General features: G+C 38.7%; 3 protein-coding genes across 4 annotated transcripts; all 3 read left to right on the forward strand.

Moving 5' to 3' along the window:
- Positions 1–111: 111 nt before the first annotated feature.
- Positions 112–1,661, forward strand: LOC146322635 (uncharacterized). The gene is made up of 3 exons (XM_084724020.1): positions 112–179; positions 264–427; positions 1,143–1,661. Exons 1-3 carry the CDS (start codon positions 159–161, stop codon positions 1,375–1,377), a joined length of 420 nt encoding a protein of 139 aa, XP_084580146.1. The 5' UTR covers positions 112–158; the 3' UTR covers positions 1,378–1,661.
- Positions 1,662–2,533: 872 nt separating this feature from the next.
- kbtbd7 (kelch repeat and BTB (POZ) domain containing 7) lies at positions 2,534–5,482 on the forward strand. The gene has a single exon (XM_084724672.1). The coding sequence runs from the start codon at positions 2,963–2,965 to the stop codon at positions 4,835–4,837; it is 1,875 nt and encodes a 624-aa protein (XP_084580798.1). The 5' UTR covers positions 2,534–2,962; the 3' UTR covers positions 4,838–5,482.
- Positions 5,483–9,345: 3,863 nt separating this feature from the next.
- On the forward strand, positions 9,346–11,999 carry LOC146322637 (ras-related protein Rab-33B). 2 transcript variants are annotated; one of them, XM_084724021.1, is made up of 2 exons: positions 9,346–9,625; positions 11,309–11,999. In XM_084724021.1, exons 1-2 carry the CDS (start codon positions 9,368–9,370, stop codon positions 11,753–11,755), a joined length of 705 nt encoding a protein of 234 aa, XP_084580147.1. In that variant the 5' UTR covers positions 9,346–9,367; the 3' UTR covers positions 11,756–11,999. The 2 variants fall into 2 exon arrangements, with proteins under 2 accessions (XP_084580147.1, XP_084580148.1); XM_084724022.1 differs by having other exon boundaries at positions 11,315–11,999.
- Positions 12,000–14,526: the final 2,527 nt, after the last annotated feature.

The raw sequence follows: 14,526 nt of genomic DNA on the forward strand, positions 1-14,526 counted from the left end.
ACAATCTCTGCTTGCTATTTGGAATTTTGGTCTGTAAATGCATGTTTATTATACAGCGGTCACTGATATCTGTATGTGTACATCTTTGTTTAAATTATGTTTATGAGGACAGTAAGTTCGAGTGTGACTGGCACTGCTGATTTTTGGAATTTGAGATAATGCCAAACAAAGCCCAAGAGGTATGTGCCACCTGTTTCTATTTTCACTTTCATGTATCTTAAATCAGCAGAGACATTTAATTGATGCTGATGTTTTTTTTCTAGGATGCTGTAATTAACCTGAAGACACTGCGGGAGATTTCCAGGCAGCTTGGTTTTGAGTGGACAGTTTTGGCGTATGAGCTTGGCTTCAACAGAACTGAGATAGGCCGATTCCACAACAAATCTACAGAGAGAGGTGCCCAGGCGAGGACCATGTTGGAAAGCTGGTAGAGTGTTTGTTCGTACATTCCACCACTGATTGTGAGATTATTAACATTATAAAGAAGGATATCATCATGGGGACATGTGTTGCATCATTCTGTGCAATGTTTGCTTTAGATTTTATCTTTAAAACTGCATAGATTACTTCAAATAATTGCATTGTTTATACACTCTTAGAAATGAAGGCGCTCACTAGAACCATAGAGGGTTCTTTGGTTTGTCCCCATAGGAGAACCCCTTTTAGTTCCTGGTACAATTTTACAAAAAGACTCCACTTGGAACCCCATCAGAGAGTTCTGCATAGAACCCAACCTAAAGGATTATACATAGAACCATCTGTGAAAGGTTTCCTCCGGGTGAAATATTCACACATCGTTCTCTCAAGGTTTTAACTTGAACCCTGAAAACCCTTTTTTTGTGGTACAAAGAACCCATGATGAAAGAGTTCCTCAAAGATTTCAACAGTCCTTGACAAACTCAAAAAAGGTTCTTCACTAGCAAATGGCTCTGAGTAGAACCCTCTTTAGAACCCTTATTTTTAAGAGTTTAGATTCAAACAGGTGCTCAGGATATAATATGTATAGTCAGGCATTTCTTTTTCCCTGTGGTCTATTGGGCTTTCACTTTTGGGTTCTCTACACTCTGCCTCACTCACACTGACTCTGTCCTGTTCCCCTCCTCAGTCTCAGATGTTTCTCAGATGTCCATCTATATTCACAGGTATGAGAAGTCATGGGACAAGCCCAATAAGACCAAGTTGCTGCAGGATGGACTGGAGCGAGCAGGAAGAAAGGACCTGGCTGAGAGGCTGCGCTGCCTCCACTGGGGCCACCAGAAACTGAGCTGGAGAGTTGAGCTGCCTTCAGCCTTCCCCTTCCTCATCACGGTCCACAAGACCATCCGCAACCAAGATGCACTACGCAGGATCAATGATCTCAACCGTAAATACACTTAAAGCTGGGAAAATATGTATATATCTGTGGTTATGACCGCAGATCTTATAGTATAGTAGGCTATACTACATATTCTGAAATAAACATACTCCGAAAAAAAACTAATGAGAAGCCTTATATATAGTCATGCCACTTTTTATCTTGTAAGAAATAAAATAATACTAATTTTCAAGCTTGTACTTTCATTTTGTGTTTCTACAAGAGAAGGTTTACATGCTTTAAGTTATTTTTCTCATACTATGGTCTTGGTGACTTTGCAGACCTTTCACATGCACAAATTGCTATATAACACATTAAAGAAAAACATTTATTTGCTTATTGTCATTGTGTATTTATTAAACTGCAACAGAATTTGAATATACAGTGAATTGTGTTCAAATGGATGATTTGTTCATAAGTATAATAATAGACTTTAATATTAGCTGCAAATAGGTTTTATTCATCTTTTCACTCACAGGAATAACAGGCGGTTTTACAGCAGGGTTATGTATGGGACTATTTCTTAACCCATAAATTTAGTGTTGTTTCTTCACCTTGGATTTCATACAGATTAAACAAACAAAAGATAGCATATTAAGTAGTTAGTATTTAATGGTAGTAACAACAACAACGACAAATAATAATAATAATAATAATAATAATAATAATAATAATAATAATAATAATAATAATAAATAGCACTTGCACTTGATAAATCAACAATAGTAGTATTGTTGTTGTTGTTGTTGTTGTTGTTGTTGTTTTTGACTTGAACAAATCTAAAAATTTGTACTACATCCTAGACATTCAAAACGGAAATCTGTGACAAAAACGGCGTTTTGATTAAATACACTTTAGCCACCAGATCCTGATTAACCTAACCGAATTCGACCTAGTTGTGCCGAACCAATCAGAGTGGTGAAACCTGTCTTAGCAAGGTTGTGTGAGCCATCAGTGAGCCACAGCGGAAGCCTGATAAGGTTGCCTTCAAAACAAGAGACTCGGGTGGTTTTATTTTGGGTTTAAAATATTAATTTTAAGAAGTATAAAGAAGTTATGGCAAATCAAAACAATTATCGAAATAATAAGTATCAAAATAATTCACGGTGTTACTGAATTGGATATGAAGTGAATAAAAGACAAAAAATCATGCAACCGTTTTACATCGCATGGAGCTTTATTTTGACAATCTCTCCCGGAAAATGAAGTTCCGACCACGACCAAATGTTATTTTACAGCAGCCCTGAATATCTCCTACCACACTCAAAACAGATGACAGCCTTAATCAGAAAATCAAGGAAAATTGACACTATCGGTACAGTGACTGTCGAAGCATTAGTAAGTGGAGTATGTCTAATTTAAACTCGACATTATGAACATTTAGCTACTGAGTACTGCTGGTTTTCAGGCACACTGGCGACCGTTCAGCCGTTAACCCGCTGGTAGTGTGTTTTTCACCGCATATGTTTGATTATCTCTCATAAGCGGATGTGTCATTATCAGCACACAGACCCCTTCATGTTACTGAGCATGCTAGCGGCGTGACAGCGGGTTATTGAACGCCTTCGCCGACGTCAAATAGCAAGTCGAATCGCTGAAGTTGCAGCAATGGCTTCGGCGCTGAGTTGCTTCAGCGGTCCCGAGGTGTTGGAGGACGTGAATCACGCTCGGGGTTTGTTGAAAGAACTGAAGGTCCTGTACGACTGTCGGCTGCTCGGGGACATCACCATCGGAGTGGAGTGTGTGGAGGAGGCGCTGGAGGAGCACAGCGGAGAGTCGGCCAGAGGTGACATTGACCAACTTTTCCTGTGCAGCCGCAATGTCCTGGCCGCTGCTAGCCCTTATTTCAAAAGCATGTTCACCGGGGGGCTAAACGAGAGCATGCAGGAGAGAGTGGTCATCCGCGGGGTGGACTCTGAGTCCATGTCAATTATCATCGACTATTGTTACACAGGCAGGGTGACCATCACCGAGAGCAACGTCCAGAGGCTGTACGCAGCGGCCAACATGCTCCAGCTTGAGTACATCAGGAAAGCCTGCTCCAGCTTCATGACAAGGAGGCTGGACCTCTCCAACTGTGTGGGGATACTGAAGTTTGCGGACACCTATGACAACCCTGAACTGAAGGAGAATGCACAAGCCTTCATAGCCAGGAACTTCACCCAGGTGTGTAATGGAGGGGACCTGTGTGAGCTGGACTTGATGCAGCTAAAGGAGCTGCTGTCTCTGAATACTTTGGATGTGGACTGTGAGAGGAAGGTGTGTTCGGCTGCCCTGCAGTGGATAGAGGCCAATGCGCCACAGAAAAGGGAGGATGCGTTACAGGCTCTGAAGTGTGTGCGCTGGAACTTGTTTGCCGAGAAGGACAAGTGTTACCTGGAGGGCCTCATGGCCAGGCCACTAATTGAGAAGTACCTTGGATCTTTCTTCAACAGGTCAGCAGAAGACGGCTGTGGCATGTCTGCAACTCTGGACGCCCCAAAGCACAGAATAGGCGTGAGCGCAAAAGAGATGATTCTCTTCTTCGGCCTACCCAACGACAACATAATGTGCTGTGATCCTTACTCAGAGGACCTGTATTTCATGGCTCCTCCTTTAGAAGACCTCAGCAGTCAGGATTACAAACGCTCCACTATGGAGTCCTTAATCGCCTGTGCCACACCTGAAAACAACTTGTTCCTAGCCTCTCACCTCTCTAAACACTTCTGGCTCTACAACCCTGTGCTCAACAGCTGGCAGGAGTTGGCGGAGAGGCCGCTGGGGAGGATACACTCGGGTATGGGCTACCTCAACGGCCATGTTTACCTTCTGGGAGGAAGAAATCCGGTGACGGACGCCAGGCTGAAGGAGGTGGAATGTTACAGTGTCCAGAGGAACCAGTGGACGTTTGTGGCTCCTCTGCCTCACTCTTTAGGTAAAATGCAGGTGGTGGCACTAAATGACTACTTGTATGTTGTGAACAAAAGGAGAATGCTTTGCTATGATCCCAAGAGGAACCGTTGGCGCCACTGTGGGTCACTGAGACGAGACAAGCTTCACAAGGCCTGTGTGTTTCAGGACCAGATCATCTGCGTGTGCGACATCCCTGTGGTTAAAGCCTACAGCCCCACGAGGGGGGAGTGGAAGAGGTTGGGTGACATTCCTATTGACAGCCGTGCTTTAAACTATCAGGTGATCCAGCACAACAACAAGCTGCTCCTCCTCACTCAGACATTACTGCAGCACAACAAAAACAGGGTCCTCATCCATGAGTATGACCCCGGCAGGGACACCTGGAAGAACGTCATGGCTGTGTATGTGTCCACGCTGGGGCCCGTGTGTGTTTCAACACGCGTGTACCCAGCATGCCTGGGCTCCGCACACAGCTTTGCTACAGAGGAGGACGATGACAGTGGTTCCAGTGCGGACTGGGACTTGGATGGATTGACGGATGCAGACTCTGACTCTGGCAGCTCAAGCTCCTTCTCAGATGAGAACTGGTAGTGAAAAAAGATGTGTTACTGTGTCAAAGAGAAATTTAACTTATTTATAATTTAATGGATTTTTACAGGGTTCTGACTGACGGGGAAGATTGAGTTGAGTATTAAAGCCAGTCATGTACTATACAAGCCATCAAAATCTTGACTTCATCAGTGTGGCTAAAGATGATTTACAAAAGGAGAGATAAAGCCAATCAGAGATGGTTTCAGTGATTCTTTTCAATCTTTTTCTCACAATGAGGACAAATGCCAACAGATAAGGCATGTCCTGCCAACTTGAAGGATGGTATGATGTCTGATAGAGTCCTATTGACAAAATTACTCAAGACAAAGATATGATGGGGAACACAACTGTCAGAAGAAGGTTCGTCTGTATCAGGGGTCAGCAACCTAAAAATCAAAAAAGCAATTATTTGCTAAAAAAGAAAAATAACACAAGTATTGTGGGGCCACAACTATTAAATTCTTAATTTTCTTCAGAGACTTTTCTTTTTATAGATTTGGAATCCATAGCTAGCCTAGAGAGACTCAGTACTAGCTCACAGAGTTGAGAATTATAAACTTTGATAGAATAATATATTAAAAAAACAATATACCATATGTTTTTCAATTCCATGGCAAAAAGAGAAAAAAGTTGTAGGTATAAATAGGATTTTTTTAAATTAAGAACCTGCAAGCAGTGCTGGTACAAAAGAAAACACTGTTGGGTTTTGCTGCAAGCCAAATTTTAGGCAGGACAATAAATATTGTACTGAATGGAGGTCTTGAATAAAAAAAAAAGAAAAAGCACTGAGGCAAAGTCATGTCAGCTATGACACATTTTAGTTGACAAAATAAACATTTTCTTTATTCTGTGTAAAGGCCACACATTTTTACAGAAGGAGGATGTAAGAACCACTTTTGACCTCCAACAATGTTTAATGAAAACTAAAATGTTTTTTAAAAAAGTAACTGTTATTCATTTTGATATAATTCTTGTCAAAGCCACCAGTTGCCAGTGAAGGGGGGCAAAAGAGTTGCAGGTTGCTGACCCCTGCACTATAGAGTGGGCTTATAATTGAGCACATTAATAAGAGCAACTTAATGAAGGCTATTCCAGAGATGACACTTCCATGAAATCAGCAAAACTGATGAGAGACAGTTTAACAAGGAATAAACAAAAATTTCTTCCCATAATGCAGTGGTTTCTGAACTCAACCTTTGCAGGGTAGATGTCCACTTTATCTTTTCATAGCACATTGAAGCATTTTACCTCATTTTATCATAAACACAGACGTTACTGAAAAGATATTTAATTGGCAGATCTAGGGCTGCAAAATATGGTTAAAAAAATCATAACGTGATTATTCTGATATATATATATTACAATTGAAATATGATTTTCCATTAATAGGAATGATGTTTTTCTTTTTTTTACATTGCGATTTTAATTGTGACTGAAAAAAACATTAAAATCGTGATGATGTGAAAACTGTTGGGGTTGATACCATCTGGAGAACAGGACTGGTAGGCCAGTGCATGTCTGCAGCACTACAGTACTTCATTACAATGCTATTTTGTAACACTTTTTTTTACTTTATTAAAAGATTGCAATCCGCAATTTGGATATTGCACTCGGCCATATTATGATTTCAATAATATTTCAATTAATTGTGCAGCCCTACCCATTTTAATGTTATTACCTCCATCTGTGCTCTTCCTGCCATGATAAGTCAAAATGTCTGCTGTGAATAAGGTCTGTTAGTTTAACTCAAGAGTACTCTGATGCTGCCAAGGCTATCAAGATTCATATAGGAAGTAAAATGACATTTTAAGTACAAGAATAACAGACGTGGTGAAGAAGGTGGAAAAAATGCCCATGAAGTAAATACCAGGGCTGGGTATCATTTTAAAAATTATAATACCAGTTCACTAATCCAGTACACATAAAGTGATACAGATAAAGAGTACTTCAATTTATACATTTATTCTTCTTCATTCGATACTCATCAGTATTCCTGAAATAATCTTGCATTTAATATATTTATATTGATGGCATCTCTGCATGTTGAACCACTAGCTTCATCAAAAAACACCTCGCTCAACTTAACCACACCACATACTATACAGCGTGTAGCTGCTGCATTAGCGGGCAAGTCACACATCACATGAAATTAAAGAGCGCTTGTGATAGCAAAACCATACACATAGTCATTACTGATAACCAGCCCTTGCAAAAACATAAATAATAATCAGAATTTGATGGGGATGCCAGTCTTGCTCTTGAGTTTGCTGTCAATATAGCAGGACAGCTTTACAGCTGACACATTCTCCAGGTTCCTAAGGTGGGAATGACAAAAAGGGTTTGGGTATTTATGTTATAATGCAGTTTAATTGCTTTTTTTGTCAGACCCCCGCAACACCTGTTTGGTGAACATCCACATTCTTCCCACTCCTAGTTTGCAAGACAGCATGATTTTCTTAATACTTGACAATGCTCCTTTAGAGCTATAGAAGACATGACAGGCATAACTGTTTGCACAGATTGAATAGCACTCGCCATGGCATATAAATTGACTTTGACATGTTAAATTTGTGGAAGGCCCCTATTAATGCTTGTGTTGTGCTAAATAAAGATGTGTTTGTGATAGAAATATTTTTAGATAACATTTTATTCAGCTTGAATAAATGAGCACACCTGTTTCTGATTTGAGTGAAATGAGGACTGTGACTTTTGGGACATCCAGCAGCTCAAGTGCCTCATGTTTATGGCAAACAGCTGGTCATTTACAGGGCTTTAAAATGTGCTGTCCTTTTTATGTTGTTGATGCACATCAAGACGTCACTCACAGGCGCTGTTGTGAAAACTGCAGTGTGAAATGTAGAAGCCAATGCACTGTACGCTCACTCAGGTTTAGGCTTCAGCCTGTATGCCATGATTGACTTTTTTGAGATTAGTGGAAGTAGGTGATTTTGTTGACAAATTATAAATTTTATGAAGTTTATTTTAAAGTATTTTATTGAGTGTATGTGTGTGTGTTTTCTTATCTATGATTTTTTTGGTAACTTAAGATTTATGTTACAATCAGGAATCACAATTCACAACATGTTTTGAGAATTGTTTGGTCCTGATTAATTGTTTTAGTTGAATGATATTTTGTCTGCATGTAATAAAATTGTTTGGAAGCCATTGTCCTCCCCAGCCACCCCATGCACTCAGTTACCAGTTTATTAGCTGTGTTGAAACTTGTAGAAGTGTTTTTAATTTGTTTGAGGCAAAATATTACACCATAACTACAGTCTCCAAAATTACAATTGCGTACCATCAACACCTCTCTGAAACAGTGACAAGATTACAACCTTCATGAAGGGGGAATTTATTACAGGGCTATTGAATGACATTGCCTTTGTACCTAATAAACTGGTAAATGAGTGTAGTTCTCACTGTTATCTCTCTGTATGATGGATAGAAGTGTTTATTTTATTGTCTTTGAAGGGGTGGTTGGTCTGGACTATAAAGCTATTTTGTGTCAAATAAACATCTGTGTGCGTTAGTGTTTGTATTTTTATAATTCTTTTTTTTTTTTTTTGCTTTTCCAAAACGTAATTCAACAAGTTATTATAGATGAAGTAGAAAACAAATGCACAGTATAAGATTCAGAAGGTCTGATGGAATTTTTAGCATAGTATAGAAGTATATATATATATATATATATATATATATATATATATATATATATATATATATATATATATATACATATATATACATGTATATTGCCATTTCATGTAGAAAGTGAAGGTCACAGGGGTGTTTATGAAGATGAGAGGATCTGTTAGTATTATGTGTCTGAATAATCCCATGGCATGTTGTGTAAATGCCTAGACAAAGTAAACATTCATTCATTTTTTCTTTCACAATAAATACAATATAATGAATAAATAACAAATTAATGAAATGAAAGATTTAAGAAAATGGAAATTAATGTTGAATTAAATAAAAAATCCTTGCAGATAATAAGGAAAAACATAAGATGAAAGCATTTTTTTTATGCATTTCCATTTTGTTCTAAGACCTTTTTTACTTTTTATTGTTTGGTAAAAGTATTCAAGAAAAAAGCGTGTTTGATCAAAAAATGTTTGAAATTTCCCCAATAAAAGAAAAAGTAACATCGAATTCAAGAGAGCTGACAAACGGCCGTGTCTCGATGGGAACCCCAGATTCGCGAAAGATCTCGCGAGAGGGATCATTTTAAATTAAATCATGATCTTTCCTAATTCTAGCCAAGTAATTTGTCCCCTCAGTATCCAAGAAAGCCTTAATCAGAGTGTTTTCACATCACAAAACATCGTTGGTTGTCATAACGATGCTCAGTGAAGAAACGTTTACAAAACGCACGAGAGTCTCGCAAATGTAAGGGTCCCATTTAAAAACGACCCCGAAGAACGTTGCTCGCGTGGATTCTGTGTAACAGCTTCCTGTGACATCCATTGGTCTCTCACATTCTCGCGATATTTCAGAGCCGTTCTCATCCAGACAGCGAGAAGATGAGCGATGGCAATAGAAAACAAACCTGGGGACGAATTTGACACCGTTTTCAGTCTTAATGACTCCTTAGAGCTCTCGTCACATCACGACTATGAGACTGCACAGGCTCGGATATTCAAGATAATCGTCATAGGGGACTCAAATGTGGGAAAGACGTGTTTGACTTACAGATTCTGCGGGGGCACTTTCCTGAAAAACCCAGAGGCAACGATCGGGGTCGATTTCAGAGAGAGGACGCTGGAACTCGATGGGGAGAGTATCAAGGTGAGAGGAGTTCAAACACAAACATATACCTACAGTTTAATGGTGCACACACGTACCAAAATGTCCTGCAAGATTAACACAGCCATCTGCCCGAGCTGCTGTTCATGAGAGGACACACAGAGGAGGGACTGACCTGTCTGTTGTCAAAAGACATTTAAAGGCTGTGCATGGTGATGACACCAGCACAAAACACAGGCCTGCCTCAGTAAAATGCCCAGTCGTAAGCCTACGTGCCCCATCATCCTCCAGTAATATAGATTATCAGAACACTGTGAGCCAAAACAACCAGACACAAGAACAGTTTCTTCCCATAGGCTAACATTTCAATTAGTCATACAGTGTTAATAACCCTCTAACACTCATACATCTGCTATATATGTGTGTGTGTGTGTGTGTGTGTGTGTGTGTGTGTGTGTGTGTTAATTTCTCTGTCATAAGCCTTTTTCGAGCCACATTATTACACTGGTTGATGACATGCTACACACAGTCAGTTATTTTGAGTCAATCCCAAATACACCATTCATTAGAGCTGCAATTGTCAATCAAATAATCAATTACTAAAATAATCATCAACTATTTCGATGATTCGATTGGTTTGAGTCAGCTTTTAAGAAGAAAGGGGTCCAAATGAATTGATTCCAGCCTCTTAAATGTGAATAATTTATGGTGTCTTTGTTTCTTTATGACCATAAGCCCAAAACTCTGGGTTGTAGACAAAACAAGACATTTTAGGATGTCATCTTGGGCTTTGGGAAACACTCATAGACATGTTTCTCCATGTCATACACCAAACAGTTAATCAAGAAAATAATTGACAAATGAATCAATAAAGAATATAATCATTAGTTGCAGGCCTACTATACATAGTCAGTAACTTACTGTAGTTGTGTTAATCTGTCGCTGAAAATAGTCCCAACGAATGCACTATTTACTGCTGTTTGAATAATGTTTGCTAAAAACTACATTACCCAGCTTTGTTAGAAACTTATTCAGCTTTTTTCAGAAGTGAACCTAAACATACGTGAGCAATAGACATTTATCACAGCAAACATTTTGACATGAAATAGTGGGGTGAACACAGGTGTTATCAGTGATACTAATTAAGGTTCAGTTGCATTCAGATCAAACAGAGCCGGGGGTGCTGCTATGGTGTTATCACTGGTAACACCTTTGTTTACCCTACTATTTCATATCAATACGGCTGCCATAAAAGTCTGAGTTAAGTCAAAAGGCTGTCGAAGAGACAGTAGGACCAAATGCACTTGGAGCTGCATACCACTGATAGGGTAGTGATTTCAGAAAGTATTGACCATAGACATAAATAAAAGATGGACGATGCCTCTCCACTTCCTCCCACTGTACATAAATGAATTCAAAATATGCTGAATACAAGCATTGCCACTGAACACTTGAACAAATATCAGTGTGATAAGAACTACCTAGAATGACAGAAAATATGCTTGGGAAAAACTTATTTGTTGTGTATTTTGATGTTTTAGTTTGACCCCTGTGCTATCTGTTAACACTGGGGATGCAGCATTTATGACCTGTGCTGCAGCCAGCCACCAGCGGGTGATCGAGCTACTTTGGCTTCATGTTTGATCTTTTCCTGTGATTGGTTGACAGTAAAAAATATAGCTAATAAATATTGTCTAGTCTCATCACCTGTTTCTGCTGTGTCAGTTGCAGATCTGGGACACGGCAGGTCAGGAGCGTTTCAGGAAGAGCATGGTGGAGCACTACTACCGCAGCGTCCATGCCGTTATCTTCGTGTACGACGTGACCAGCCTCGCCTCCTTCGAGAGCATTCCTGAGTGGATAGACGAGTGCAGCCGTCACTGTGTGGGGCCCATGGTGCCACGCATCATGGTGGGCAACAAGTGCGACCTGAGGGACCACCAGGAGGTCCCCACCTCGACTGCCCAGTGTCTCGCTGACAGCTACAACTTTCCACTGTTTGAGACCTCAGCCAAGGACCCTACTGAGAAGGAACATGTTGACGCTATCTTTCTGACTTTGGCTTATAGACTGAAGAGCCACAAATCCATGAGACTGAAGCAGCTGAGTGAGAGTGGCGTCAGGCAGCTGTGGAAGCAGAGAGAGCAGGAAGGAGAAACTTGTCAGTGCTGAGGTCACCTCCATCATGTATGAATGTACTCAGAGTGTAGGTCATTGCTGCCTTCAGGAACAGTAGTGGTGCTGAGGACAGCAGGGTTTCTTTCTGATGCTGAGACTGAGTCAGAAAGGCCTCTTATGATCATGAGATAGAAAAGAAAGAAATGTCCCATGATTTTACCTTTTTCTCTGCCTGATGTAAGGCACAGGTAGACTGGGTTGCACCAGTAATGATGAATTTAATCTAAGATCAGCTCTTATCATATTTTAAAATGAATAAATCCAGATTTGAAATGAAGCAGAGTTCTGTTTCACAATTAAAACTAATAGTATAAATAAAATTAAATAGAGTTTAATCAGTTTAAGCTCTAAGTATAAAAGAAGGAGAAATTGTTAAGTATTGGCTGCTCTGTATTCCTTAAAATGACACTGTTCGCTAGCTAGCTAAAAAAAATAACAGTACATTGTTTGCTAGCTAGCTAAAAAGTTAGTTAGCCTACTCATGATGGCTCGACAGAGAAGCTCTAATTTCTCCTCCTGTAAGAAAAAGTTGTCGGTCAAATTAATGGAGCAATGTTGCCAAATAATTGAAGGTTTGAGACAGGCAACGAAATAGTGTGAAAAAAGAGACAGCCTGGCAGGACTGTTTTAATGGGTCAATTAAGTGACAGAGAATTAAAAGAAAGAAATAATTAAATCAAATCTAGATTTAGAGTACAAACTAAACGGAGATCTAAAGAGAGGTTAAAATGAATCGTTCTTTGTTTTAGGCTTGTTTTAAAGTTTGGTGCAAGATAATTTAAAGCTAAATTATGATTTCATCTGGTTTAAAAATGAATCCTTGTTGGTGCAACCCTGCCTTAATGACAGTATTTTATGGGCCTGTTATTTTGCACAATATTAAATCAACATTTCAATGAAATGCATGAATGAATATTGAAGTATGCCAAACATTTGTACCAAAAACTGCACATAAAATAACTGAGTCAAAACACAAAGCATTATAGAATGCACTTTAGTTCCCAGACAAATTATATGCAGTCAGCCGCCTAGTAGCACTACAATTTATTGACAATATTCAATGCAGACAGTGAATTAAGGGACAAAATATATTTCAATGTAAATAAAGGGACCAACAAGGTAAATTCAAACTGTGAACAAAACTGTGCAATCATTTTCTCTAAGACATGTCTTAAAGTAAAATTTCAGTTCTGAAAAATGCAGCATGAGTTTTGGTGCTGTTGCTGAATATGTATTCCTCACATATGAACATTACAAGCTTCGTGTCAGCTCGGCAACCTCCAGAGCCCACTAATGACATAATGTAGCTCTCTGGTGGTACAAAATGAAAATAGTTCACTTGAAATGCATGAGTGAATACATGCTGCTCTCCAGTCTTTGGAAACTGTTATGTCAGATGGTAATTAATGGTGTGAGGTAAAATCACAAATGACTTTTCTTGCATGTGTACAATAATGCAAACACTCTCCGACAGTCTGGGGATCTGTGACAGTGTAAAGCTGCACATCAATAAAAGTGGTTTTATCAGTATAATTCAGATTTTTGAGGTTTCTTGTGTGTTGGTTGTTTGGTATGGTTAACCCATTGCATCCATTGATTTGGATTCAGAATCAGATTCTGATCAAGTTTATTGTCACACATGGGGAAATTTCTTCAGACAGATATCACAGAATCCACAATTAAAACAATGTCATACACAAAAAGACTACAACATAGTCGTAATTCAATACATTTCATTACACTGAGACAGAATAAAACCCTAAAGTCAATTTTGGTATAAAGTGGAAAGAAATTCCTTGTGTCTTTCCCTGTGTCAGATTGCTGGGGATGGCTGCTATCCTGTAAAACATGTTTTAGTACATGGGGAATGATTTGGATTTTGATGATTTATATGCTAGTGGCTATTTCTTGGTCAATGCCTATTAATTTTCACACTGTCCTGCAGCCTGATTTAGTCCTTGAAATCACACTTATAGTTCTTACACATAACGAAAGAAAAAAATATATTTAATTCAATTGTTTTCATTTTATTTTATTTCATTTTACGTTATTTTATAGGCGACTGCATTTTGTGACGACAAAAATAAACCTTTATTGTATCATTTTAAGTCAAAACTATCAAAACATCAGTGACACAAAAACAAAACAAAGACAGGTCAATCTATTTAACTATATACATAAGGGTCCAATGTTCAGTCGATAAAGGTATTAAAATATATATTACAGGCTTTACTAATTTCGATTGTATTCACTGCTTTACTGTTTTTAGTCCATGTACTGTTCCAATATAATGTCCAATTTTTATTTTGAATTGTTGTATTGTGGTTTCATTTAAGACCATTTACATGTGTTCATGTATTTCTCATATAAAATAGAAAGATTTAACCATTTCTACAATCGATTTCATTCTTGTCCTAAACATCTTTTTCTTCCCCTAAATGAACAGTTGAACCAGTCAGTTTCTAGATAACTATTATATTTCTAACAAAAATAATTCTATATAATAAATGATAAATACTCTGTTTAGTTATTGCAGAGCATCTAATTTCCATCAATATCGTCTGTGTTTGCTTGGATTTTTAGCGACGACCAGCGGCCAATTTTTACATAGCTCTGATGAGACGTTAGTGAAATCCTGTAAACTAGCCCACGTTCTCGTATGTCTTGCCGACTGTTAATATTATGTATGAAACACAGATAATAATGCAAGACCGAAACCAGATTAAAATTTAAATTTCCAAAGACCATAGACCAAATTTGATAGC

The sequence above is a fragment of the Lutjanus erythropterus genome, chromosome 8 (assembly GCF_056507025.1).
Source record: "Lutjanus erythropterus isolate fLutEry1 chromosome 8, fLutEry1.hap2, whole genome shotgun sequence".
Classification (NCBI taxonomy): Eukaryota; Metazoa; Chordata; class Actinopteri; order Lutjaniformes; family Lutjanidae; genus Lutjanus; species Lutjanus erythropterus.